Source organism: Oryx dammah, unplaced genomic scaffold, assembly GCF_014754425.2.
Source record: "Oryx dammah isolate SB20612 unplaced genomic scaffold, SCBI_Odam_1.1 HiC_scaffold_22, whole genome shotgun sequence".
NCBI lineage: Eukaryota > Metazoa > Chordata > Mammalia > Artiodactyla > Bovidae > Oryx > Oryx dammah.
The window spans coordinates 15,168,340-15,196,060 of record NW_024070206.1 but is presented as its reverse complement, the minus strand read 5'-3'; the positions used below and the strand labels follow the sequence as shown (position 1 = coordinate 15,196,060).

The following is a 27,721-nucleotide window of genomic DNA, read 5'->3' as shown; positions in this document are numbered from 1 at the left end:
CACCTCCAAGGCAAGGCCTCAATTTATCGTCGAGAGAATCTGTTCTTGAAATCTTTAATTGTCTTGGCCATCATGGGAGCAATTTTCTTCACAGGTTTCCTGCTGTTGACCACCTGTGGCAAGTGGGTACTGGTAGTGCTTGAGCATGTGTGGGCCGGCTTCTCAGGGGTAAGGTTAAGGCTGTTGCTGCTGGAGGGAGTATAGCTGGTTTCTTTGGTGTATGGAGCTGGCTTGATCTTGACTTTTTCAGGGACAGCTGCTTCTTGTGTTTCAAACTGCCGCCTCCTTTGGACATCAGAAAGTGGCCGGGCCAGAGAGTTAAGTAGGATCATTTTTGCTTGTCGGCCTTTGGGTTTATTGGCGTGTGCAGTCTGGATATTCACCGTCAGTGCTCGAAGCCGCTGCTCTTGGGCATCCTGAAGCCGCATGTACATCTCTCGCCATGACTCATGCTCTTGTGGCCTTTCTTTCCTAAAGTTTTGGTGACAGTGAATTTTCCATAGTTGATCTGTTTCTTGAACTAGTGTAGGATTGTATTTCTCTATGCGATACAGCTGATCAGGTGCACAGCTCTTCAAGATGGGTTCAAGAACTGAATATGGGACTCCTCCCACTTTAAAGATTGAATTGATGTTGTTTTTAAGTACCCAGATGCACTGTTGGCGCAGAGTCATCATTTTGGCGAGATAGGCACACTTAGAGCCAGAAAACACTTGCATCTTAGAATTCACTCTGCATCCAGTAAATCCAACTTCTTCCACTTTCTGGGGTGAAGACAGTGCTTTTTGCTTTGGTCGGAAGGAGGACATCAATCTAGAGGCAGGAAGTGGATGGTACTTGGCGGAGATCCTGGGTAATGGAAGATCTGGCCACACAGGTGCATCAATGGGGACCTTTTCCAGCTTGGCCCAGACGTTTCCAGATGGTTGCTGCTTCTCTGATCTGTTTTCATTCACCTCAGACAGTTCCTGAACCAAGTCCAAGTTTCGACTTGAGTCATTTTTTTTAGGTCCTTTCTCTTCAAGAGCAGTGGCTGAAGTTTTCATAATCTTTTTCTTTTCCTCCCTAGGCTGGTCCTGGTTGAGGAATGAATGAAAAAACATGGTGGGCAGCTTGCATTCATTATCCATATCTGTCTCAACTTCAGGGAGGGAGCCATCTGGCTTTCCATTCAAATGGGGAGGTCTTACTTTCCCTTCTTGAATCTTTTGGTTATTGGGAGCCTTCTCTTTCACCATGGGTAACAGGCCTTTTGTCCCCTCTGCTATGTCCAAGCGGTTGAGGCTTTGCTTGTTTTTGTCCGGTTTGGTTTTCTCTGAGTCTTCCTGCTTTTGCTTTTTAAAGTCTGAAGGGTGCCGGAAGGAAGGTGAAAACTGGATCCCGCGGCGCCTTCTTTCCTCCTCTTTGACGCTAGTAGAAGGCGGATTCTCCTTTGCTCTATCCCTGGGGACAGGCTGCGGGCTTTCCTCTCTGGAGGAGGCCAGGATTGATTTTTGGCTGGTCAAAGTAGAAGACTTCTCGTATTCTTTGGCACCCAAAGGGTGTTTGTCATCGTGGGGAGACTGGTACCCCCAGCTTAGGCTCCCAGCCTCCCTCCCGTGGGGGGCACAAAGGCGGTGGTCTTGACTGAACCCCCGTCTGGCCCAAGGAGCATCATAGGGGCCTCCTCCAGGTCCCCGCTGTACAACGTAGACCTCCGAGGGGCGTCTGTGACGGTCCCCGGACATCAGACGAGGACATGTAGACGGTGGGGGGGAGCGGCTGTAACCACAATACGCCCGCTCTGAGGAATAAGCTGGGGAACCCCTGCGACACTGCCTTCTGTCCTCGTCCCTCTCACGGCCGCAGGACTCATGATGGGGCCTCGCGGGCTCTGAGGGGTGTCTGTGTTGCTGCCGTCTGTGCTCGCGGCCACGCGAGTGACCGCTGCGGTCTGTGAGGTGTGCGCGGCCATCTCCCTCCATCGCCTCCTCCTCCTGAGGAGCTTCCCTGGGGCAGGTTCCTCTCAGGGTTTCAGTCCCCCGGGGCCAGCCTCCTCCACTGCGCTGCTAGGTCCCGGCCAAGCTTCCGACGTGATGGCGTTTGCGCCCGCCATTGCTCTCCGCTAGAACCGCCACAGTGCCAGGCGAGACCGAGGGCACTTCTCGTCTCTCCACGACCTCCTTGGTGTGAGGATGGGGGCGTCCAGGACCCGCGGCTCCTCAGCAACCTGGAGCTCGGACGCCGCCGCCGCCGCCGCCGGGCTCTGCCTCGAGCTGCCCCTGGTGCACACGGCGCGCGACCCCGCCTCCGGCGCTCAGGACGCAGCGTGCCCACGGCAATCGCTACCTGCGCTGCGTCTGGGACTTGAGGAAACCCCAGCGCCCCCTTCCTGCGGGGGATGCGAGCGGTGCCCACATTACATCACTACCTGCCGGGAACCCCTGGGCCGCCTCGCCCCGTTCCCGTCCCCAGAGCAGCAATAGCGACAACCACCCTAGCGCTGGACGCCTGCCGTCGGGTAATTCCAGCCTTTAAGAACCAAAGAAGAGTTATATTATCCCCATTTTATGGGTGAGGCTTAGAATAAAGTAACTTGCCTGTGATCACAAAACAGGAAGAGGTGCAGCCGCACTTTGACGGCAGGTAGTTGAGATCCAGAGTTACAGCTCTGAATACGCCGAGGACCTGAGGCCTACCGAGAGAAAGGGGTTTGCCTGAAATGCGACAGATTAAGCCCATGAGGGCAATAATAGTCCCTGTGTCTGATTTTGGAGAAGGAAATGGCAACCCACTCCAGTGTTCTTGCCTGGAGAATCCCAGGGACGGGGGAGCCTGGTGGGCTGCCGTCTATGGAGCCGCACAGAGTCGGACACGACTGAAGCGACTTAGCAGCAGCAGCAGCGTCTGACTTGCCCTCAAGCAATATCTAACAAAGGTATCAATAATTCCGAGAGGAATGAATGCTGTTTGCTCTGATCACCAAACGTTAGCAGTAGGGCCTGAATTGGATCAGTTCATGGTGATGCCTTAGACCGAAGTGTGCTCGAGGAAACAAACCCTTATCTTGGAAGGCCGAAATTTATTGTTACTGTTATTACTACTAAAGTGAAAGTGAAGTCGCTTAGTAGTGTCCGACTCTTTGCGACCCCATGGACTGTAGCCTACCAGGTTCCTTGGTCCATGGGATTTTCCAGGCAAGAACACTGGAGTGGGTTGCCATTTCCTTCTCCAGGGGATCTTTCCGACCTAGGGATCGAACCTGGGTCTCCGGCATTGTAGGCAGATGCTTTACCGTCTGAGCTACTAGGACAGGCTACTAAAAGGCACAACTAAATAGACAACTTAAAATGTCATCATTGATTACATCATTACATCTTATTTGATTAGATCAGATCTTACGAGATTATTAGGTTCTGGCTAGAACTCTAATAACCCACCCATTGGAAAAGAACCTGATGCTGGGAAAGATTGAAGGCAAAAGGAGAAGAGGGCGGCAGAGGATAAGATGATTGGATAGTGTCATTGACTAAGGGACATGAATTTGAGCAAACTCCTGGAGATAGTGAAGGTCAGGAAAGCCTGCCATGCTGCAGCCTATGGGATGGCAAGGAGTGGGACACGACTTAGCAACTGAACAACAACTTTGGTATAGATGCCAGGCTCTTCGAAGAGCTTGGTTCCTCTCTTAGATAGCCCAAGACTATCTGATTACCTTTGGTCTCCTCATCGCTCTTGGACTTAAAGAAATTCCAAGTCACTGATGTTATCTTCTTCCCTTTGTAAGCAGAGAAGTGACCTTCTCCTTGCCAACCAGACTTTGGATCTGAAAGCAGGATCCTGTCATTGACAAGAACAGAAAGATTTTTGTGTCTTCAATGAGCCCAAGTGGTTGGGATACTAGGGTCAGAAGAGGACCAAGATTCTGTGTCTAATTTCCTCTTTATAGTAACTTTCTCCTGGCATGCTGCAGCCTATGGGGTCGCAAAAAGTGGGACATGAGTTAGTGACTGAACAACAAAAACTCTTTTAAGAATGCACCTGGCCTGACCTCTTGCACAAATCAGGAAAGACCAGTAATTGCTATCTTTGTTTTTTACATTAAAATTTTTTTTAAATCTCTTTAACAATTCTATAAGTATTCATTGTGAGCTATGGTTCAGCTTTAAATTTTTTCCTTCATTGTTATGGATAACAATAAGTAATCTATATTTCTCTCATCATTCTAGGTTTTAAAGATTTCCCAGTTCTTCAGTTCAGTTCAGTTCACTCAGTCGTGTCCAACTCTGTGACCCCATGGACTGCAGCACGCCAGGCCTCCCTATCCATCACCAACTCCTGGAGTCTTAGAATTTATTAATCTAAGAATTCCTGACAGTTCAGTTCAGTCGCTCAGTCGTGTCTGACTCTTTGCGACCCCATGAATCACAGCACGCCAGGCCTCCCTGTCCATCACCATCTCCCTGAGTTCACTCAGACTCGCGACCATCGAGTCAGTGATGCCATCTAGCCATCTCATCCTCTGTCGTCCCCTTCTTCTCCTGCCCCCAGTTTTGTTTATTTTGTTTTCAAGGTTCTCAGTAGTATAAATTGGCAGTTCTAATGGTTACTTACATAATAATAAGTCAAACTTAAAGAAATAATAGGTAACAAACAGAATAAATAAGTAAAACCAAAATATTCCCGCAACCCAGATATACTAGTGTATTACCCAGTGGTGAACCTTCGTATATATCCATATATCTTTTCAGATCCTTTGGCATATGTGTGTATACACATACATGCACAAAAACATGTTTTATCAAAACGAAATTATACAGTACATGTTATTCTTTAACCAACTAGTTCTGTAATCTAGGTCTAAAACAGGGTCATTCATTGTACCTCATTGTATCCCCTAAATATCTCCGAATTTTCACAGCTCCCCCTGTCCCTACTTTCTCTATTTCTATTTTATTTATTTAATCTTCTAGTTTTATTGAGATATAATTGACATATAGTACTATATAAGTTTAAGGTATATAACCTAGTGGTCTAACTTAATACATTGTGAAATGATTATTATAAGTTTAGTGAACATCTAGCATCCTGTGTAGATACAAAATTAAAGAAATAGAAAAAATTTTTTCCTTGTAATAAGAACTCTTGGAATTTGCTCTCTTAACTATTTTCATATATAACACACAGCAGTATTAATTATGTTTATCATGTTGTACGTTATATTCTTAGTACTTATTTACCTTATAACTGGGAGTTTGTACTTTTTGACCACCTTCATCTAATTCCTCCTCCTCCTGCCTCTGGTAGCCCCAAATCTGATCCGTCTATTTTTATGAATTTGTTTGTTTTTGAAGTATAATTCACTTACCACACTATGTTAGTTCCTATTTTATGACATAGTGATTTGGTATACATTTGATTTATATAATTTCAAAATGATCAACACAATAAGTTAGTTTTGATCTGTCATCATACAAAGATATTACATAGTTACTATTTTCTCCATATTGTACATTTATTTTGCAACCAGAAGTTTGTACCCCTAATCTCCCTCACCTATTTCTTTCCTACCTCTCACTCCCCTCTGGCAAATCACCTGTTTGGTCTCTGTATTTTTCATTCTTTTTCTGTTTTGTTAATTTGTTTTGTTTTTTAGATTCCACACGCATGTGAAACCATATGGCATTTGTCCTTCTCAGCTGGATTTATTTACCTTAGCGTAATACCCTCTAGGTCCATCCATGTCATTTAAATGGCAATATTTTATTCTTTCTATGGCTGTGTAATATTCAGTTGTATATATATGCCACAACTTCTTTATCCATTCACTTATTGTTGGGCAGTTAGGTTGCTTCCATATCTTGACTATTGTAAATAATACTTCAGTGAACATAGAGGTGCATAGGTCTTTTCTAATTAGTGTTTTCATTTTCTCTGGATAAATACCCGGGAGTAGAATTACTGGATTATATGGTAGTTCTATTGTTATTTTTTGAGGAATCTCCATACTGTTTTTCATAGTGTCTATACCAATTTAGGGAGAAGGCAATGGCACCCCGCTCCAGTACTCTTGGCTGGAAAATCCCATGGATGGAGGAGCCTGGTGGGCTGCAGTCCATGGGGTCGCTAAGAGTCGGACACGACTGAAGTGACTTCACTTTCACTTTTCACTTTCATGCATTGGAGAAGGAAATGGCAACCCACTCCAGTGTTCTTGCCTGGAGAATCCTAGGGACAGGGGAGCCTGGTGGGCTGCTGTCTATGGGGTTGCACAGAGTCAGACACGACTGAAACGACTTAGCAGCAGCAGCAGCATACCAATTTATATTCCCATCGATGATGCTAGAGGATTCTCTTTTCTGCACATCCTCAGCAACACTTGATATTTGTTATTTTTTTGGTAATAGCCATTGTGACAGGCCTTGCCTGAAAAATCCCGTGGACAGAGGAGCCTGATGAGCTGTAGTCCAAAGAGTCACAGAGAGTCGAACACAACTAAGTGACTAAACACACAACGTAACACACATTGTGATAGGTATGAGGTGATATCTCATTATGGTTTTGACTTGCATTACCCTAATGATTAGTGACGTTGCATATCTTTTTATCTGCCTCTTGGCCATCTGTATGTCTCTTGAAAAATATCTATTCAGAGTCTCTCCCTCTTTTTTAATATGGTTGTTTTTTGATGACTTGTGTGAGTTCTTTGTATATTTTGGATATTAACCCTTTGTTGGATATACTGTTTGCAAATATAGTCTCCCATTTAGTATGTGGCCTTTTCATTTAGTTGATGATTTCCTTTATTATGCAAGTCTTTTACTTTGATGTAATCCTATTTGTTGATTTTTGCTTTTGTTTCCCTTACCTGAGAAAGCACATTCAAAAAATATTACAAAGACAAATGTCAAAGAGCATATTGCTTACATTTTCTTCTAGAAATTTTATAGATTCAGGTCTTACATTTAAGTCTTTAATCCATTTTTAATTTATTTTTGATCATGGTGTGAGAGTATTCCAGTTTGATACTTTTGCATGTGCTGTACAGTTTTCCCTGGTGGTTCAGACGGTGAAGCTTCTGCCTACAATGCCGGAGACCCAGGTTCGATCCCTGGGTCAGGAAGATCCCATGGAGAAGGAAATGGCAACCCACTCCAGCATTCTTGCCTGGAAAATCCCATGGACAGAGGAGCCTGGTAGGCTACAGTCCATGGGGTTGCAAAGAGTCAGACACAACTGAGTGACTTCACTTCACATAGTTTTCCCAACACCATTTATTAAAGAGGCTGTCTTTTCCACATTGTATATTCTAGCCTCCCTTGTTGTAGATTAATACCATATATAAGTGTGGTTTCATCTCTGGGTTCTCTACTCTGTTCCATTGATCTATGTGTCTGTTTTTGTGCCAGTACTATACTATTTTGATGACTGTGGCTTTGTAGTATAGTTTGAAATCTGGGAGTATGATACCTTCAGCTTTGTTCTTTCTCAAGAGTATTTTGACTGCTTATTTTGTGGTTTCATACAAATTTCAGAATTTTTTGTTCTAGTTTTGTGAAAAATGCCATTGATATTTCAATAGGGATTACATTGAATTTGTAGATTGCTTTGGATAGCATGGTCATTTTAATAATTTTCCTTCTTCCCATCTATGAACCATGGTTGTCTTCAGTTTCTTTAATCATTGTCATAGTTTTCCAAGTACAGACCTTTTATCTCCTTAGATTTGTTCCTCAGTATTTTTTATTTTTAATGTGATGATATATGGAATTTTTTCTTAATTTCTCTTTCTGGTAATTCATTGTTAGTATACAGAAATGCAACAGATTTCTATATATTAATTTTGTATCCTCCAACTTTACCAAATTAACTGATGAGTTCTAGTAGATTTTGGTGGCATCCTCAGAATTTTTATGTATAGTATTGTGTCATCTGCAAACAGTGATAGTTTTACTTTTTTCTTTCCAATTGGATTCCTTTAATTCTTTTTTCTCTGATAGTAGTGCCTAGGATTTCCAGTGCTATGTTGAATAGAAATGGTGAGGGTGGGCATCCTTGTATTGTTCCTGATCTCCGATGAAATGCTTGTAGCTTTTCACCATTGAGTATGATGTTAGTTGTAGGCTTGTCATATATGGCCTTTATTATGCCTTTATTATGTTCCTTTTGTGCCTACTTTGTTGAGAGTTTTTGTTGTTGTTGTTACCATAAATGGATGTTGAATTTTGTCAAAAACTTTTTCTACACCTGTTGAGATGATTATATGGCTTTTAGTCTTCAGTTTTTTAATATGGCATATCACATTGATTGAGTTGCAGATATTGAACCATCCTTGCTTCCCTGGAGATAAATCCCAATTGATTATTATGTATGATCCTTTTAATGTACTATTGATTTCAGCCTGCTAATATTTTGTTGAGGATTTTTACATCTATGCCCATCAGTGATACTGGCCTGTAATTTTTTGTGTAATGTCTTTGTCTGATTTAGCATCAGGGTACTCCTGGCCTCATGTTTGGAAGGATATGTTTGGAAGTGTTTGTCCCTTTGCAGGTTTTTGAAATAGTTGGTTAAGTATCAGTTTAACTATTTTCTAAATGTTTGGTGTAATTCACCCATATAGCCATCTAGTCATGGACTTTTATTTGTTGGAAAGTTTTTTGTTTTTATTTGTTACTGATTCGATATCATTACTGGCAATTGTTCTGTTCGTGTTTTCTATTTCTTCCTGATTCAGTCTTGAGAGATTGTACATTTTTGTGAATTTATCCATTTCTTCTAGGTTGTCTATTTTATTGGCATATAATTGTAGTACTCTCTTATGATCCTATGTATTTCAGTGGCATTGGTTATAAATTCTCCTATTTCGTTTCTGACTTAAATTGATTTGGGCCCTCTTTTTTTTTTTTGGATGAGTCTGGCTACAGGTTTATCAGTTTTGTTTATCTTTTCAAATAACCAGCTCTTAGATTCATTGATCTTTTCTGTTTCATTTTTTAGTCTTTATTTCATTTATTTCTGCTCTGATCTTTATTATTTCTTTCCTTTTACTAACTTTGTGGTTTTTTTCTTTCTCTAGTTCCTTTAGGTGTGAGGTTAGGTTGTTTGAGAGTTTTCTTGTCTCCTGAGGTAAGCTTGTATTGCTATAAACTTCCCTGTTTTACTTATAAACTTACTTATAAGTTTACTTATAAACTTCCCTGAATTACTTTTGCTTTATCTCATAGATTTTCAATCATGTGTTTTTGTTTTCATTTTCTCTGTGTTTTAAAAATTTTGCCTTTGATTTTTTTCAACAACTTCTTGGTTGTTTAGTAACATATTGTTTAGCCTCTACATGTTTGTGTTTTTGCATATTTTTTCTTGTATTTGATTTCTAGTCTCATAGTATTGTGATTGGAAACGATGCTTGATATGATTTCAGTTTTCTTAAATTTACTGAGACTTGTTTTGTGACTTAGCATGTGATCTATCCTGGAGAATGTTCCATGTGCACCTGAAGAGAATGTGTATTCTGCTGCTTTTGGATGGAATGTTTCATATAAATGAATGTGATCCATTTGGCCTAATGTGTCTTTTAAGGTCAGTGTTTCCTTATTAATTTTCTCTCTGGATGATCTGCCATTGATGTAAGTGAGGGCTGTTAAAAAGTCCCTTACTATCATTGTAATACTGTCAGTTTCTCCATTTCTATCTGTTAATGTTTGCTTTATGTGTTTAAGTGCTCTTATCTGGGGAGCATATATATTTATAATTGTCTTTTTGGATTGATCCGTTGATCATTAGGTAATGTCCTTCTTTGTCTGTTACAGTCTTTGTTTTAAAGTCTTTCATCTGATATAAGTATTGCTACCCTGGCTTTTTTTTTTTTTCCATTTTAGTCTGCATGGAATACTCTTTTCATTCTCAGTCCATGTGTATCTTTAGATCTAAAGTGAGTTTCTTGTGGGCAGTGTATATATGGGTCTTATTTTTGTGTGCATTCAGCCACTCTGTGTATTTTGATTACAACATTTAGTTCATTTACATTTGGAGTAATTATATACATATATATATTGAAATTTTGTAAATTGTTTTGTGATTGTTATTGTATTTTTTCTTTTGTTCTTCTTTTGCTCTCTTCTTTTGTGATTTGATGACCATCTTTAGTGTTATATTTGAATTCCTTTCTCTTTTTGCATGTGTGTGTGTGTATTATAGATTTTGGTTTGTGGTCTCCTATTTCTGAGACCCTATAATGCAAATGTTAATACCTTAATGTTTAAGAGTTGTCTTAAACTCTCTTCATTAAATTTTCTTTTTTTTCTGTTCAACTTGGGTGATTTCTACTACTCTCTTTTCCAGCTCACGGATTCATTCCTCTGTATCATTTAATCTACTATTGATTACTTCTAGTATATTTTAAAATTTCACTTATTGTAGTTTTTATTTTTCTTTGGTTCTTCCTTATTTCTAACCCCTTATTAATAACTTTCAGCTTCTTACTCTGCTCACCTAATCTTCTCCTGAGTTCTTTGAGCATCTTCACAATTATAACCTTGAGCTCTTTACTGGGTTGATTGATTATCTCCACCTCACTTAATTCATCTGGAGTTTTATCATGTTCCTTCATTTGGAACATATTCCTGTGTCACTTCATTTTGCCTAATTTCCTGTTTTTATTTCTGTGTATTTGGTAGGTTGGCTATATTTCCTGACCTTGGAGAAGTAGGCTTTTGTAGGAGATGTCCTATGTTTCCCAGCAGTGCACTTCCTCTGGTTGCAAGAGCTATATGCTTTAGGGTTATCCCCTATGTGGGCCGTGTGGGTCCTTATGTTGTGACAGGCTGACTACTGTGGGTTGTCTGGTAGGCCTGGGTGCTTTATATGTAGAGCTTCTCTGGTGGCTCAGATGGTAGAGAGTCTACCTAGAATGCAGGAGACCCAGGTTCAAACCCTGGGTCAGGAAGATGCCCTGGAGAAGGAAATGGCAACCCTATATATATAGCGATATAAATAGCTATAAACCATATTGTTTTGTTGCCTGTGCAGAAGCTGCTAGCCACTGGTGGGTGAGGCTGAGTCACAAAGCAGCTGGGTACAAAGCCCTGAGGGGTTTTGGGGCTAGTGCTAGTCCAAAGATGGGTGGAGCCAGATCCTAGGATGGGTGGTTTCAGGGCTGGGTGTCTCGAATCCACTAGATGGCCTGCTGGTGTGGGGCCTGTTCCTGACACAGCTATCTGTGGAGTCCAGGGTGTCTAAAAACAGGTGTTGGCTTGCTGGTGAGTGGGGCTGAATCCTGGGGCTTGGGGGTCCTAGGGCTGGGTATTGACCTGCTGGTGGATGGGCCCAGGGCCAGGGGTTTCCTAGGGCTAGTGCTAGCCTGCCATGGGTGGGACTGAGGCTCTTGGAGTCCTGGGGCTAGCGCAGGTTCACTGGTATGAGGGTTCTGGGGGACAGGTCCTGGGGCAAGTTGGGTAGGGTTTTATCCCCACCTGTCTAGCTACTTGGCCTGAGGTGTCCCAGTACTGGTGCTTACAGGCTTGTGGGTGAGGCCAGTCTCAATGCTAACAAGCTCCAGGGAGGATTCTGAAATGGCACTGGTCAGCAACAGTGTCCTTGTGATAGAATGAGCTTCCAATAATGGCTGCTACCAGCGTCTGTGTCCACAAGGTGAACTCCCATGTCTTCCTGCCTCTCCAGGAGGCTCTCAGAGATCACCGGGGAGGTCTGACCCAGGCTTCTTTCAAATTATTGCTTCTGCCCTGGATCCCAGCACATATGGGATTTTGTGTGCACAAAGGGGAAAAAAAAAGTAGAGAGGTGAGGTCTCTATTTTCCACAGCCCTCTGGCTCTCTTGAAAGTAAGCCCCATTGGCCTTCAAAACCAAACATTCTAAGGGCTCATCTTCTTGGTGCAGGACTCCCAGCCTAAGATCATGATGTGGAGCTTGCACCCCTTACTCCTTGTGGAAAACCGCGGCAGCTATAATTATCCCCCCATCTGTGGGCTGCCCACCCATGGATGTGGGTCTTGACTATACAGCATCTCCACTCCTCCAGCTTGTCTCATGGTGGCTCCTTCTCTTCTATCTTTAGTTATAGAAAACATTTCCTGCTCTTCTTCTGGTCTTATCAATAGTTGCTCTGTAAGTAGTTGTAATTTTGGTGTGCCCATGGGAGGAGGTGGGTGCAGGGTCTTCCTCCTCCACCATTTTGGCCATTCGCCTTTATTTTTAATGACACTGACTTGTTTAAGAAGCCATGTCAATCGTCCTGCAGAACATCTCCCTTTCTGTAGTTGTCTGATTGTTTCCTCGAGGTTTCACCTGCTGTTTTATGCCTGGTCAGACTGTGATGTCACCTTACCAGGATGGCAGTCTGATCTTTCCATCATGTAGCTATGTTGCAACTAGAAAGTAGTCTGTCTGAGCATGAGCTTTTGACAAGAACATAAACCTTGTGATTCCATAATCTGGTTCTGTGTTTATAACAATGGCATGGCACAGAAAGTCCTCTGTATTTCAGTAGGCTTTATACTTCCCTGAAACCCCCAATTTTATAACCAATTCATACTCAGGATTGACTGTGCCTGCCTCCCTTCATGGAACACTGTTCCTGAGCATAATTGACCGGTTCTGATTTTTTATTAAGTATAGTAAATGCCTTTCTTGGATCGTAGACACCACTTTTGGTAGTTCTAGTGCTTTATCAAGTTGAGCAGCATTTGAAAGTTGGGAAGTTTCCTGGTAGAAACAGGAGGTAATCAGGAAACAAACAAAAAACAAATTAGAACTTATGGGTATATATATTCAAGCTTTTAAGTGAATTTTAGATGCAAAGACTGTAAAAGAGAACTATAATAAAAACATTTGAAAGAAGAAATGTGTCCTTTTTAACTGTTTGTTTTTGAGATGGAAAGCTTAATGCAAAATTTGGATCTTATTACAGAAATTGAAACGAGCTCATGCAAATTAATCTCCATTGCACCCGTAAAAAAGAAATTAAAAGCACTAATGCTGCTTGTAGTGTATATACAGTAACATTTCCTAAATATCTTCTGGGTCTAAAGCTAGGAATGATATTCAATGCTTCCTTTTCCTCAGGCTACAGTATCATAGGATTCAATTTTGAATCTGATAATGGAGGCACTTTTGTTGCACAATAGCCCACAAAGGAAATGAAGGAAGAAGAAAACAGGCAGATTATTGAAGCAGAGACAAATGAGACGCCTGGGTTAGATGCTCAGTTCTGGGCTTCCTTTCTTTGGTAGACAGAAATTAATTGAGCATATAATTGTGTCCATTTCGGGGGCACATTACCTTTTACAGTTTAAATCGACCATTGGCGGTGGCCCTATTCTTAGTCTTTTAATCCAGAAGACAGTTTTCTATGTTCATTTGAATGACATGAGAAGATGTTGCAGATCTGGCAAACTTTATACTTTTGATTAACAAATTTATAAGATGACATTCTGTGTTTCAAGTAATTACATATCTTAAATAGTTAATACCATGTATTTCCATAGAGTTTTCTTAGCTCTGTTTTCAGCTCTTAACAAATTCTGACTTTCCATCAAACTTATCTCAAATAAAAAGTAGTGATTTTATTTTAAGGCCTGGGCACCTCAAGTATAAGCTGTTTCACAATCTGCATAGAAAGAAAGCCATTTTTGAAACAACCCCATGATCAAAGAATTCTAAGTTACTGAGCCACAGTGTGTCCTTAAGTCCCCATTATCTGCTGTAGAGAGCAAGACTACTTGCCAGACTTTGTGATTCCAGCCGTAAAACCCTAGAAATACTCTTGACTGGAGTTGAGACACTGCTGTTTTCCAGGAATGTAATAAAACTTTGTGTAGGCACCTCTGACAGGTCGTTTATAGTCTTTCAAGAATATGGTCAACATTGCTCAGATCAGCTCAGGATCTGGAAGTCCCTCCATTCCAAGAGTTAGAGCTTTGCCTTCCTATTCATCTTGGTATACCAGGATTTCACTAGGTCAGTGATTCACTGATTAAGTGACTCTGCAGGGATTCTAAAAGGAATTTGAGGGAAATTATTCTAACAAATCCTTCAGCTCATTTGGTGAGGGCAGCTGTGAAACCCAAGGCTCTCCATATGTGTGTGGATAACTGGATTCCTAGATTTCCCTGCCTTGGTGTATATGTACACGAAAGGCATCTGTATCCTCAGCGTACAGGCATGCGAGGTCAGGGGATCAGGGAGTAGGAAGTGTAGTGTGGAGGCGGAGATGCCTGTGGGCGCCTTGGTCTGGATCTTTCCCTCCTTGTGAACGGAACACCCAAGGCCAGCATCAGCGTCAGGACATTTCCCACTCCCGTACCTACTGATGCGGAAGAGGGGAGGGACCCTGATATCACAGTGGCTCATCTGCCAAGGTGATGATGGAATTCCTTAGCATAGAAAGTTTCTGATCTGTGAACAGTAGAATTCATCCTATTGGGTTTCCTTGCTTTGTACTTGCCAAAGTATTAAACAATTCAGAACCTCTGGATAAAAAGAAAAAAAAATTGAGTTGCTGTACCCTCATCCCATTCCTCAGAGAAGGCAATGGCACCCCACTCCAGTACTCTTGCCTGAAAATCCCATGGACAGAGGAGCCCGGTGGGCTGCAGTCCATGGGGTCGCTGAGGGTCGGACACGACTGAGTGACTTCACTTTCACGCATTGGAGAAGGCAATGGCAACCCACTCCAGTGTTCTTGCCTGGAGAATCCCAGGGACAGGGGAGCCTGGTGGGCTGCCGTCTATGGGGTCGCACAGAGTCGGACACGACTGAAGCGACTTAGCAGCAGCAGCAGCATCCCATTCCTCTACCCAGAGGTACTACATATCTAAGTTTTTCACCAAATCACAGAAATACACATCCATACTCTTTCACTCAGAGAGAAAGAAAGGAAAAAAAATTAGATATGTAGATACCTTTTCACCTTACATATGTCTTGGGCTTCCCTGGTAGCTCAGATGGTAAAGTGTCTGCCTGCAATGCGGGAGACCTGGGTTCAATCCCTGGGTCAGGAAGAGACCCTGAAGAAGGAAATGACAACCCACTCCAGTACTCTTGCCTGGAAAATAGGCTACAGTCCATGAGGTTGCAAAAAGTCAGACATGACTGAGTGACTTCACTTTCATTTTCACTACATATGTCTTAGAATTAGGCAGATCGGCATTTGCTTACATACAGAGATGTTCAAGACATACTATTAAATGGGGGAAAAAGGCAAGACGCCAAACAGTATACACAAAATGATTCCATTTTTGCAAATTTAAAGGAGTATTTGCAAAAATGGAATCATTGATATATTGATATATATATTGATATATTCAGAACAATTACATGAGCAATTAGCAATAGTGGTTGGGTGGAAAGCTAAATGTTTCTTTTTAAACTTTTTGTATTAATCGAAGTTTTTTTTTGTCCAATTTAAACATTACCTTTATATTTAAAAAATTATTTATTTTTGGCTGCGTTGAGTCCTTGTTGCTGCACGAAGCCTTTCTCTAGTTGAGGTGACTGGGGACTACTCTTCGTTGAGGTGAGAGGGCTTCTCATTTCAGATTCTCTTGTTGCAGAGCACAGGCTCTAGGGCACGGGCTTCAGTAGTTGTGGTGTCCCACAGTATGTGGAATCTTCCTGGACCAGGGATCAAACCTGTGTGCCCTGCGTTGGCAGGCAGATTCTTAACCACTGTACCACTGGGGAAGTCCAAACACTACCTTTAATTCAAACTTTCTTTCTACTTGGGAGTGGACAGACAGTACGTGGGTGGGGAGAAAACACTGTGTCTTCAAAATCTTTCCTTGTCATTGTATATAGATCTACTTTGTTCTTTGTATTGGGGCATAGTGATCCTTGGTAAGCCTGTATCATGATTTATTTAACCTCTAATGGATATTTTCTCTGTGTGTGTGTGTGTGTGTGTGTGTGGGCGTGCTCCATCATGTCCGACTCTATGTGACCCCATGGACTGTAACTTGCCAGGCTCCTCTGCCCATGGAATTTTATAGGCAACAATACTGCAGTAGGTTGTCATTTCCTACTCCAGGGGCTCTTCCTGACCCAGGGATCGAACCTAAATCTTTTGTATCTCCTGCATTGGCAGGTGGATTCTTTACCACTAGCGTTTTAGATATTTCTAATTTCAGAGGATAATGTGCATAATGCTATATTAAATATCCTTGAACATTAATTATTTTGCACATGTGAACCATTGCTATAATATAGTGTAACGATCTTGCGTAAATGGTGAGGTGTGGAATTGTGAGTTGGTGGGCATGTGTTTCATTTCGCTCTGTAAAAATGTTGTACTAGTTTATATTCCTACCAACTGTATCTGAGTACATATTCTTTCATACCTTGCCTGCTCTGAATATTAGCTGGGGAAAATCTTTAAAATTTCTGCCTTAAAAAATTTGGAGATTCTTTTCAAAAGCTAATATTTTTGTCCAGATGCACTGAAGAAATACTAATAATACTTAAGGTGGTTTCTTCAATTTTCTGTGCATGGCAAGCTTTTTGATACAACCAAAAAGAAAACATATGAAGGGAATATCTGCTTAGATGATTTTGCGTGTTCTTTTCTTTCTGGGGACTCTATCCTGTAGTCACATTGACTCAGCAAGTTTGTTACAGCCAGTTCATCAGAACAAGTAAACGAGCATTGTTGCCACATTCTAAGATATGACCCGGCTCTGCCATCCAGGCAGTAAGGACACCCTCATAATTGTGTGGGTGATAAGCAGCCCCCCATTTCCATTTTGAGTAACTTCAGAATATTACATGAAATCATTTGTATTTCCAGCCATATCATTTATTTTATATTACTAAAACAATTACTCAAATTATTTGCCCTCAAATTCATTTTAGCCTTTTTCTCCCTACCTCTCCCTGTTTTTATGTATTTTAAGACAGCTTTGTTGAGATATAATTCACATACCATGCAACGCACCCATTTTAAATGTACAGTTCTATGGCTTTTAAGGACACAGGGTGACAGCTAAGGGGTGCAGAGTTTCTTTGGGGAAAAATGAAGATATTTTAAGATTATTATAGTGACCGTGGTATAAATCTGTAAATAAACATGGGCTCTACCCAGGTGAGCACCTTTAGGAAATTCAGGGCTACCAGCCAAAGCCAGAGCAGCGGGTGTCATCCTGAGGAGCACAAGCCAAACACCCCTGTCTTTTCCAAGCATCTTAGTCACAAGAGAACACGAGTGCGTGTTTAGATTAGGAAGAAGCTCGTAAGATTAGGAAAAAGCTCGTACTTCCAAAGTGGAGCATGGAGGGACTCTGAACTCTATGAACAAAGTAACTAATAGCTGCTGAGTAACCACCAAACACTGACCCCGATGCTGGCAGAACACCCACAGTTTTGCAAAACACTGCCCAGGTAGACATGCTCACAGTCCATGCCGTGCCCGGTGCAGCCCTCTGGGGATGTCCGTGGCTTTCCTGGCTCTTTAATTCAGATCCTTTTGTTCTCAGAAACCTTTGCTTACAAATGAAACAGAGGAGCTTCAGGTACAGCAGGACTGTGACTTTTCTGGAGTTAAAGGCATAATCCCCTACGAGATACACTCCTCCCGGTGCAGCAGAGTGACTAATTAACTGAGGCCTGGCCAGTAGTTGCTCTGAAATGGTCACTAAAATTGTGAGATTCAGTTTGAGGACCTGTAAGGGACACTGTTTGTTACTAACGTGAGGTCAGCCAAGAGTTACTGGTAACCATAGTTGTTTGATTTTGGCAAATTTGGCACACCATTTTTGACAAAACAGCAATTTCTCTTTGGTCTCATGAATGTGCAGGGGTGGGAATGGACATTGATGAGTAGGGGTGCAGGGGAGGAATTGATGGAGGGAAGGTCATTGGCCTAGGAGCCAGAGACCTAGGTTCTGAGTCAAACCCTCAAGTGTGAGTTTGAGCATGTGGACATTTAGAAACATATTCCATTAATCTTGCTTGTTTAATATGCAGTTTTAGTTTTTATTTTGCAAGCTTGATTTGAACTGAATTTTATGCGGATCATCTTTATTCTGTAAACAGTCCTTCGGAACTACCCAGATTTCATGATAGGACCCCAATGCTGGAAAGGATCAAGGGCAAGAAGAGAAGGAGGGGACAGAGGATGAAATGGTTGGATGGCATCACCAACTTGACTTAAGTCTGAGCGAAGGACAAGGAAGACTGGCGTACTCTAGTCTGTGGGCTCTCCAAGAGTCAAATACGATTTAGCCACTAAAGAGCAAAATTCAGGAAGTGCTTCCCCTCCTCGTACACTAGATGGCACTATAGGTGAGGCAAATCGATTTACCAAAAAAGAGCCTTGGTTAACCAAGACTAATTTTGGTAAATTAGAAAAGCTTAACACTACAGGATACTTCTATTTTCTGGGAAACAGAAGAGTTACCTTGAGAAGCCTTAAGATAGCAACCCTCTAAGACACTAAAATTATGCCCACAGACTAGAAAGCAGTGTAAGCAGATAATTGAATGAAGATATTATGAAATAGCTGCATTATGCCTAAGCTTTTACTTTGATATGAACTTTTTTGGGGGGGGGAGAAATTACATACTGTGAAATAAAAGTAGTCACAAGAAATACATGTAAATTCTATTCACATAATGTTAAAAAATATGAAAACTAAACCTAGAGTCGAGTGAAGTAAAGAGAAAAACAAATATCATATATATATATTAAGTTAGCTACTCAGTCGTGTCCGACTCTTTGTGACCCCATGGACTGTAGCCCACCAGGCTCCTCTGTCCATGGCATTCTCCAGGCAAGAATACTGGAGTGGGTTGCCATTCCCTTCTCCAGGGGATCTTCCCACCCCAGGGATCGAACCCAGGTCTCCCGCACTGCAGGCAGACTCTTTACCAACTGACCCACCAGGGAAGCCAAAAATATTTACTCATGATCACATTTCAACGAACTGAAGAGTCTATTCCTAAGAGATAAATAAACATTGTGTAACACATTCCTTTTTTAATGTAACTTTTGTGTGTTTGTTAGTCCCTCAGTCGTGTCTGACTCTTTTCGACCCCACAAACTAACCCGCCAGGCTTCTCTGTCCATGGAATTCTCCAGGCATATATATATATACAATACGTATACGTACCCGATATCTAAACGATATACTCTAGAAGAATAGTACTGACGAACCCGTCTACAGGGAAGAAATGGAGACGCAGACCTAAAGAATGGACTTATTTCTTTGGAAGGAATGGTGCTAAAGCTGAAACTCCAGTACGTTGGCCACCTCATGCGAAGAGTTGACTCATTGGAAAAGACTCTGATGCTGGGAGGGATTGGGGGCAGGAGGAGAAAGGGACGACAGAGGATGAGATGGCTGGATGGCATCACTGACTCGATAGACGTGAGTCTGAGTGAACTCCGGGAGTTGGTGATGGACAGGGAGGCCTGGCGTGCTGCGATTCATGGGGTCGCAAAGAATCGGACACGACTGAGCGACTGAACTGACTGATGGACACAGCTGGGGATGGGGAGGCTAGGAGAAATCAAGAAAGTAACATTGACATTTGTTCACCATCATCTGTGAAATAGATAACTAGCAGGACACTGCTCTATAACACAGAGAGCCCAGCATGGTGCTCTGTGACGACCTCGAGGGGGTGGAATGGGGAGAAAGAGAGGCTTTAGAGAGGGGAGATGTGTAAAATTATGACTGATTCATATTGATGTACAGCAGCAACCACCACAACATTGTAAAGCAATTCTCCTCCAATAAAAAAGTGAATTATCCTCCAATAAAAGCAATTATCTTCCAATAAAAAAGCCCTTCCTCATTAGTATAGCGATGAGTATCTGCACCTGTCATGTGGGAGACGGGGGTTTGATTCCCCGACAGGGAGGCTGTATACTTTTAAAGGACTTCCCTGTAACTCAAACAATAAGGAATCTGCCTGTGATGCAGGAGACCAGTGTTCGATCCCTGGGTTGGGAAGATCCTCTGGAGAAGGGAGTGGCAATCCACTCCAGTGTTCTTGCCTGGAGAATTCCATGGACAGAGAAGCCTGACGGGTTAGTTTGCGGGGTCACAAAGAATCAGACATGACTGAGGGACTAACACACACACAAAAGTTAAGTTAAAAGAAGAATGTGTCACACAATGTTTATTCATTCTCTTAGTAATAGACTCTTCAGTTCTTTAAAATGTGATCATGAGTAAATATTTTGAATATTAAAAAATGTGAAAACTGTCTACAGTGTTTTTTTAAGGATGTATGGTAGGCTTCCCTGATAGCTCAGCTGGTAAAGAGTCCTGCAATGCGGGAGACCCTGGTTCGATTCCTGGGTCAGGAAGATCCCCTGGAGAAGGGAAACGCTACCCACTCCAGTATTCTGGCCCGGAGAATTCCATGGACTATATAGTCCACCGGGTCACAAAGAGTCGGACACAACTGAGCGACCTTCACTTTCACATAGTTGGTAAAACCATAAAGAAAAAGGGAATGCTGAGCATAAAAATTGGGATGGAAGTTACTTCTGGTGGGAGGAGGGGAAACGTCTGAAAGGAACAGTGAGGGGGTTTCTAAGACACAGAATGTGCTCTGGGCTCTAACCAGGGTGAAGCCTGTTATTATTATTAAAAAGGAATAGATGTTTTATACTCTTCTATATGAATTATATATTTCATAATAACAGATAAAAGCATAGCAAAGATTACTGTAATTCCCTTCTTGATTCTTTATCTTGCCTTGGTATGTTGCTTTCCAGTTTTTTAACTCACCCTGATGCTACAGATTTCAAGGACAGAGGGGGAGATGTACCCAGGGTCATTTTTAAAGAGTGGCCTGTCATCTGCTTTTAAAAGTCTCTTAATGTTATCAGATCTGTCCCTGAGGGCAAATTTGGACTTTAGAAACAGTCAAAGCTGCTAATAAAGGGTGTTCTTAAATTTGGTGAGACCCAACTTCACACAAGAGGACTTTCCAACAGCTGAGGGGTAATTAAGTTATGATGCTTTCTGTGCAGTCATTAAAACTTTTAATAACTGGGAAAATATTTACAAAGTATTTTTAAGGAAAAAACACAGCTAATCAAAACACATGAGAAGCCTATTTTGTAAGAAGATGGAAAGAATGTAACCAAAATATCTTATTTTTTTCTTGTGCATTTATGCATTGTTCCACTTTTCTACAGGGCCACATATTACTTTTGTAAATGTGGGCTAGGGGAGGATGAAGTGAAGTGAAGTCGCTCAGTCGTGTCTGACTCCTTGCTACCCCCTGGACTGTAGCCCACCAGGCTCCACTGTCCATGGGATTTTCCAGGCAAGAGTACTGGAGTGGGTTGCCATTTCCTTCTCCAGGGGATCTTCCTGACCCAGGGATCAAACTCAGGTCTCCTGCATTGCAGGCAGATGCTTTACCATCTGAGCTAACAGGGATGAATCTACATTGAAGATGATTTTAAATGTTTTGAGCAATGGAATAAAAGCATGACCTACTATTTTGAAGAGTGACTCAGTTTAAATATATTGAGTTGGCCAAAACTTTCCTTCAATTTTAAAGTAAAAATAAAAGACATTTTTCGTTTTCACCAGGAACTTTATTGAACAATGTACTCACCATTTTCTTCCACTACCTTCTGCCATTTTCCAGACAACTTCATAATTCCATATTCCCCAAACTTTTTCTCTTTTTGAGGAAAGAACTCTTCTAGGTGCTTTTTACAGTTCTAGGGAATTGAATTTTTTTCCATTAAGAGAATTTTGTAAAGACCAAAATAAATAAAAATCCAATGGTACAATGTCTGGTGAATACATTGGATGAATCAGAACTTCCCAGCCAAGCTCTAGTAGTTTTTGCCTGGTCACGAGAGAAATCTGTGGTCTCTTGTTATCTTGATGGAAGATCATGTGTTTTCTGTTGACTGACCTGGACACTTTTTGTTGAGTGCTGCTTTCAGTTGGTCTAATTGGGAGCAGTACTTGTTGGAGTTAATTGTTAGGTTTTTGACAAGGAGCTCTTAATAAAGGACTTCCTTCTGATCCCACCATAAACACAACAGCACCTTCTTTGGTTGAAGACTGGCCTTTGGTATGGTAGAGGGTGGTTCATTTCACTTGCCCCACAATCTCTTCCATTCTACATTATTGTACAGTATCCACTTTTCATTGCCCGTCACAGTTTGTTTTTTAAAATGGACAGTTTTCATTACATTTAAGTAGAGAATCGCATGCAGAAATATGGGCAAGAAAGTTTTTTTTCCACTTGGCTTATGTGGAACCCAATCATCAAAGTGATTAACATAACCAAGCTGGTGCAAATTATTTTCAATGCTTGATTTGGCTATTTTGAGTATATCTGCTGTCTCCTGTATGATATAACATTGATAGTTCGCAATTAATGTCTTGGTTTGATCTCTATCAAGTTCAACTGGTCTACTTGACTGTGGAGCATTGTCTAGCAAAAAATTCCACAAAGCACCTTTGACATGTTTTTTCACCTTCTCCAAACACTTCAAAAATCTTTTTTTATTTGTTTCAGTTGAGTTTTTACCTTTCTCAAAATAATAAAGCATAACATGCCAAAAATGTTGCTTTTTTCATACATCTTCAATATTAAAATGGCTACACAAAAATTCACCAATTTTGATGTTTTTTTAAAACAACTGCACACTGATATGACTGCTGTTAAAATACAGTCTGACAAAATTGTTTCCAATGAAGTTAAAGACGACTGAGTGCTATTTAGATCCAGTTTACAGAAAAAAAAAAACCCTGAACTTTTGGCCAACCCAGTATTCTATATGATATATTTGTTTAAAAATCAATTCATATTAAAAAAAAGAGTTTTTTCTTTTTAAAATAGCAGTTTTGGGTTCACAGCAAAATTGAGTGGAAAGTTCAGAGAATTTGCATATATCTCCCACCTCATATGTCCACAACTCCCGCATCATCAATATCTTGGATCAGATGAATCTACATGGACACGTCTTTATCACTCAGAGTACATAGTTTGCATTGCATTAAAAGTCACTTTGGTGCACACCCTATCGGTTTTGACAACGTGGCTACCTTGATAGTGTCATGTAGAATAGTTCACCGCTCTGAAAATCTGTGTTCTGTCTCCCTGTCTCCACTGATCTTCTTATTGTCTTCATAGTTTTGCTTTTTTCCCAGAATGTCACATAGGTGAAATCATACAGTATGAAACTGTTGATATAAATAATCAATAAACAACCTATAATAGGAATGAAGTGAAGTGTTAGTTGCTCAGTCGTGTCTGACTCTTTGCGACCCCATGGACTGTAGACTGCTGTAGGCAAGAATGCATATAAGAATGCTGGAGTAGATTGCCATTTCCTTCTCCAGGGGATCTTCCCAACTCAGGGATCGAATCCTGGTCTCCTGCATTGCAGGCAGATTCTTTACTGTCTGAGCCACCTGGCCAATCCCATAATAAGAGTAGAGAACGTTTATTTGAGCCAAGCCAAGGACTATAGCCTGGGAGACACATATTCAAGAAGCATTTGAATTATGTTCTGCAGGATCAAAATGGGGCAGGCCTTTAAAGGCAAAACTGGAAGGTTACAACTAGTTATATGAGCTGTTTATCAAGAATTATAACTGGAGCTGGCAAGAAGTAACTGTGCTTGTGGAGGAAGGATTGGTTGGGGTCCACATGGTTGCAGCTGCTAGCAGATACTGGTTTGAGGATAGCTAGTGGTGGTGTTGAATCTGATACTGTTCAGAAACTCAGGTTCTTAGTAATGTAGAACCTGTCTGAAACCACATTCACAATGGCCACCAGGCTCCATTTTGGATGCTTGAACCACAGTTACTCCATTCTGATTTTTAAAAGCATTCTTTTCTTTAATGGTTAAAGCAGATGTACTATTTATATTTGATAGGCTGTAGACTGGCTACTCTAGACTAAGCCAAATCATGTGTTAGTCAGAATGACTTCTCCGTAACTCAATATTTGAAAGTTTCTTCCATTGTTACCTTTTCAGATTGGCTTCTTTCACTTAGTAATATGAATTTTCCTTCATGCCTTTTTATGGCTTGGTGGTTTTTTTTTTTTTTAGTACTGATAATCCATTGTGTAGATGTACTGCACTTTATTGATTCACATACTGAAAGGGTATTTTAATTGTTTCTGGCAATGAATAAAGCTGCATCAGCAGCTTCAGAGTGAAAGTTTGTGTGTAGATGTGTTTTTAACTCTTTGGAGTAAATTCCAAGGAGCATGACAGCTGGATCATATGGTAAGTGTATGTTTAGTTTTGTAAGAAACCACCAAACTGTCTTCCAAAGTGGCTGTCCCATTCTGCATTCCCACCATCAGTGAATGAGAGTTCCCGTGGCTCTACATCTTCCTCAGGATTAGTGTGTTAGTGTTTTGGATTTTCACCATTCTCATAGGTGTGCAGGGCTATCTTGTTGTTTTGATTTGCCACTCCTTGATGACATATGTTGTTGGGCATCTTTTCATATATTTGTTTAGACCATCCGTATATCTTTTTTTGTGAGGTGTTCATTTTTTTTTGCCCATTTTCAATTGTATTTTTTGTTTTCTTATTGTTGAGTTTTAGGAGCTCTTTGTATATTTTTAATAATAGTTCTTTATCAAATGTGTCATTTGTAAATATTTTCTCCCAGTTTAAATCGCTACTTTTTGTGTTAAATATTTTATTACTTCAAGGATTATAATTTTCCTTTAATCTCCTTTTCTCTTAGACTTCTGGGGACTTTTGCTTTATTTATTTTACCCTGAATTCAAAGAAAAAGTTTAACTAAAAAAATAACAATAAAATATGTATAAACTGGGTGATAAAATGCAAATTAATATTTTAAAAAAGCAATAATTATCTTTGAATGGCAGAAAACAAATTTTGGTTGAAAAGGGAGTACTTACTATGATTCCTTCACAAGGTGTTTGAAACACAAGTTGCTTCATTTTCTGTATTTTCTGGCAATCTGAATAAAAACTTGTCACCTTAAGCAACAAAACTTTATTTGAATCATTTTGGGTGGATATCTTTATAAAATAGTGTTTTACTTGCCTACATAAACAGCAAATGTTGAACATAACTGACTTTGAATCATAAGAAAATGCTGCTGCTGCTAAGTCACTTCAGTCGTGTCCGACTCTGTGCAACCCCATAGATGGCAGCCCACCAAGCTCCCCTGTCCCTGGGATTCTCCAGGCAAGAACACTGGAGTGGGTTGCCATTTCCTTCTCCAATGCATGAAAGTAAAAAGTGAAAGGGAAGTCGCTCATTCGTGTCCAACTCTTCGCGACCCCATGGACTGCAGCCCATCAGGCTCCTCCGTCCGTGGGATCTTCCAGGCAAGAGTACTGGAGTGGGGGTGCCATTGCCTTCTCCAAATCATAAGAGGATAGTGTATTCAAAAAACAAGAACAAGATATTTTGAAAAAGGAACATCAGAGCATAAGAACAAGCTCTTGAAAATTAAAAATGTCATTGTCTAAATAAATTCTGTAGAATAGTTTGAAAACAACGCCAAGGAAATTGCCCAGAGAATAGGAAAAAAAGAGACCAAACAATGGGACACTATAGGGAAAAAAAAATCATGTAAAACATGCATACAGGTATTTAAAAATCAAATAGTGCTATATTTTATCCCTTTTTAAGTTTTTTTTTCATTGTGATAAAATACGCATTACATGAATTTTACCATTTTTCACTATTTTTTTAAAGGTTTATATGTTTATTTTTGGCGATACTGGGCCTTCATTGCTGTATGTGGGCTTTCTTCAGCTGCAGCAAGTGTGGGCTGCTTTTGGTTGAGGTGTGTAGGCTTCTCACTGCAGTGGCCTCCCCTGTGCAGACCACAGGTTTCCGTAGTTGCAGGTCGTGGGCTCCGGAGCATAGGCTCAATAGTCGTGGTGCAAAGGCTTAGTAGTCCCTTGGTGTGTGGGATCTTCTCAGACCAGGGGTCGAGCCCATGTCCCCTGCATTGGTAGGCGGATTCTTAACCACGGAACCACCAGGAAAGCAAAAGCACATGGAGATGTGGTTGAGAATTTGCATGGCTAAAAGTGCCTTTGTTCTATTTAAAAATGTGATCCTTTGAAAAGGTGTAACCTTCTTATTCCTGATCCTTTGGAGGTAAAGGATCTTTGCTTCCCAGGAAACTTTTAGACTCTTTTTAACTCTGGTGTTCTGAAATTACACAACTTTGTTTATGGCAGCCTTTTTCCATTCGCTGTGCTTGCCGTTGTCAAACCAGACATTCTCATGCTTCCATTCTAAAATAAAATGTCTTTTATTATTTCTTTGATAAATTATTCCCCTATGCTTTCTCCAGTTTATTTTTAAGAACCTCTATTAACGGGGCATAACCTGGATTGATTTTTTAAGATTTTTTTTGCCTATAGTGTCCCATTTTTTGGTCTTTTTTAAAAAAAATATTTTCTGGGCAGTTTTCTTGGCCTTGTCTTTAAACCATTCTACAGAATTTATTTAGACAATAATATTTTTAACTTCCAAGAGCTTGTTCTTATTCTCTGTCCCTTTTTCAAAAGAGTTGGCTTAAGACTAAATATTAACTAAGGTCATGGCATCTGGCCACATTACTGCATGGCAGATAGAAGGGGAAAAGGTGGAAGTAGTGAGAGAGTTCCTCTTCTTGGGTTCCAAAATCACTGGGGATGATGACTTCAGCTGTGAAATCAGAAGACGATTGCTTCTTGTCAGGAAAGAGATGACAAACCTAGATGGTGAGTTAAAAAGCAGAGACATTACTCTGTCATCAAAGATCCAGAGAGTCAAGGCTATAGTCTTCCCCAGTGGTCACATATGGTTGTGAGAGCTGGACCATAAAGAAGGCAGACTGCCAAAGAATTGATGCCTTCGAACTGTGGTGCTGGAGAAGACTCCTGAAAGTCCCTTGGACAGCAAGGGGATCAAACCAAATCTTAAGGGAGATCAACCCTTAATATTCACTGGAAGGACTGATGCTGAAGCTGAAGCTCCAATATTTTAGTCATCTGATGCGAACAGATGACTCATTGGGAAAGTACCTGATGCTGAGAAAGACTGAGGGCAGAGGAAGAGAGTGTCAGTGGATGAGATGGCTGGACAGCATCACCAATGGAATGAACATGAACTTGGGCAAACTCTGGGAGATGGTGAGGCCTGGAGTGCTGCAGTCCATGGGGTCCCAAAGAGTCAGACACGGTTGGGCAACTGAAAACAACAATGCATGTTTCAATTTTATTACATTAATTTTTAGAAAGTTTGGATGAATGCCTGAAAAGTTTCTATGTGTCATTATCGTGTTTGTGCCTAGATTTTATGATATAATTTGGGCCACTCATGCCTTTCTTGCTTTTATCCAGTTCTTACCTGTGTTCTCTGTAGATTAAGGTAAGCATTTTCAAATAAGGGAAGTATTGGTGAAAGTAAATATTTTATGAATATTTAAGGGAATGTGAGATACCAGATAATGTAATTAATACTGATAATACACATTAATACTATGAATAAAAGTACAGCTTCATTCAGTTTGAATAAGGACACTGTTATTCGGGAATGTCCCCTTTATGGCCCCCACTACTCAAGAGGATATTCTAAATGCCCGGGGTTGGGCGGTGGGGGGTTCTCCTGAGTGGTTTGTTTGAACTTTTCTCCACAATTTAAAAAAAAAATTATTTATTTTTAATTGAAGGATAATTGATTTACAATAGTGTGTTGCTGCTCCTGCTGCTGCTAAGTCGCTTCAGTCGTGTCCAACTCTGTGC

At 41.0% G+C, this 27,721-nt stretch overlaps 2 protein-coding genes across 2 annotated transcripts in view; one reads left to right on the top strand and one right to left on the bottom strand.

Annotated features, from left to right (window-relative positions):
- Positions 1 to 27,721, top strand: part of KATNAL2 (katanin catalytic subunit A1 like 2) — a 99,056-nt gene that overhangs the window by 14,338 nt on the left and 56,997 nt on the right. The window lies entirely within an intron of this gene.
- LOC120880800 (elongin-A-like) lies at positions 24 to 1,964 on the bottom strand. Its single transcript, XM_040264208.1, has one exon. The coding sequence runs from the start codon at positions 1,962 to 1,964 to the stop codon at positions 24 to 26; it is 1,941 nt and encodes a 646-aa protein (XP_040120142.1).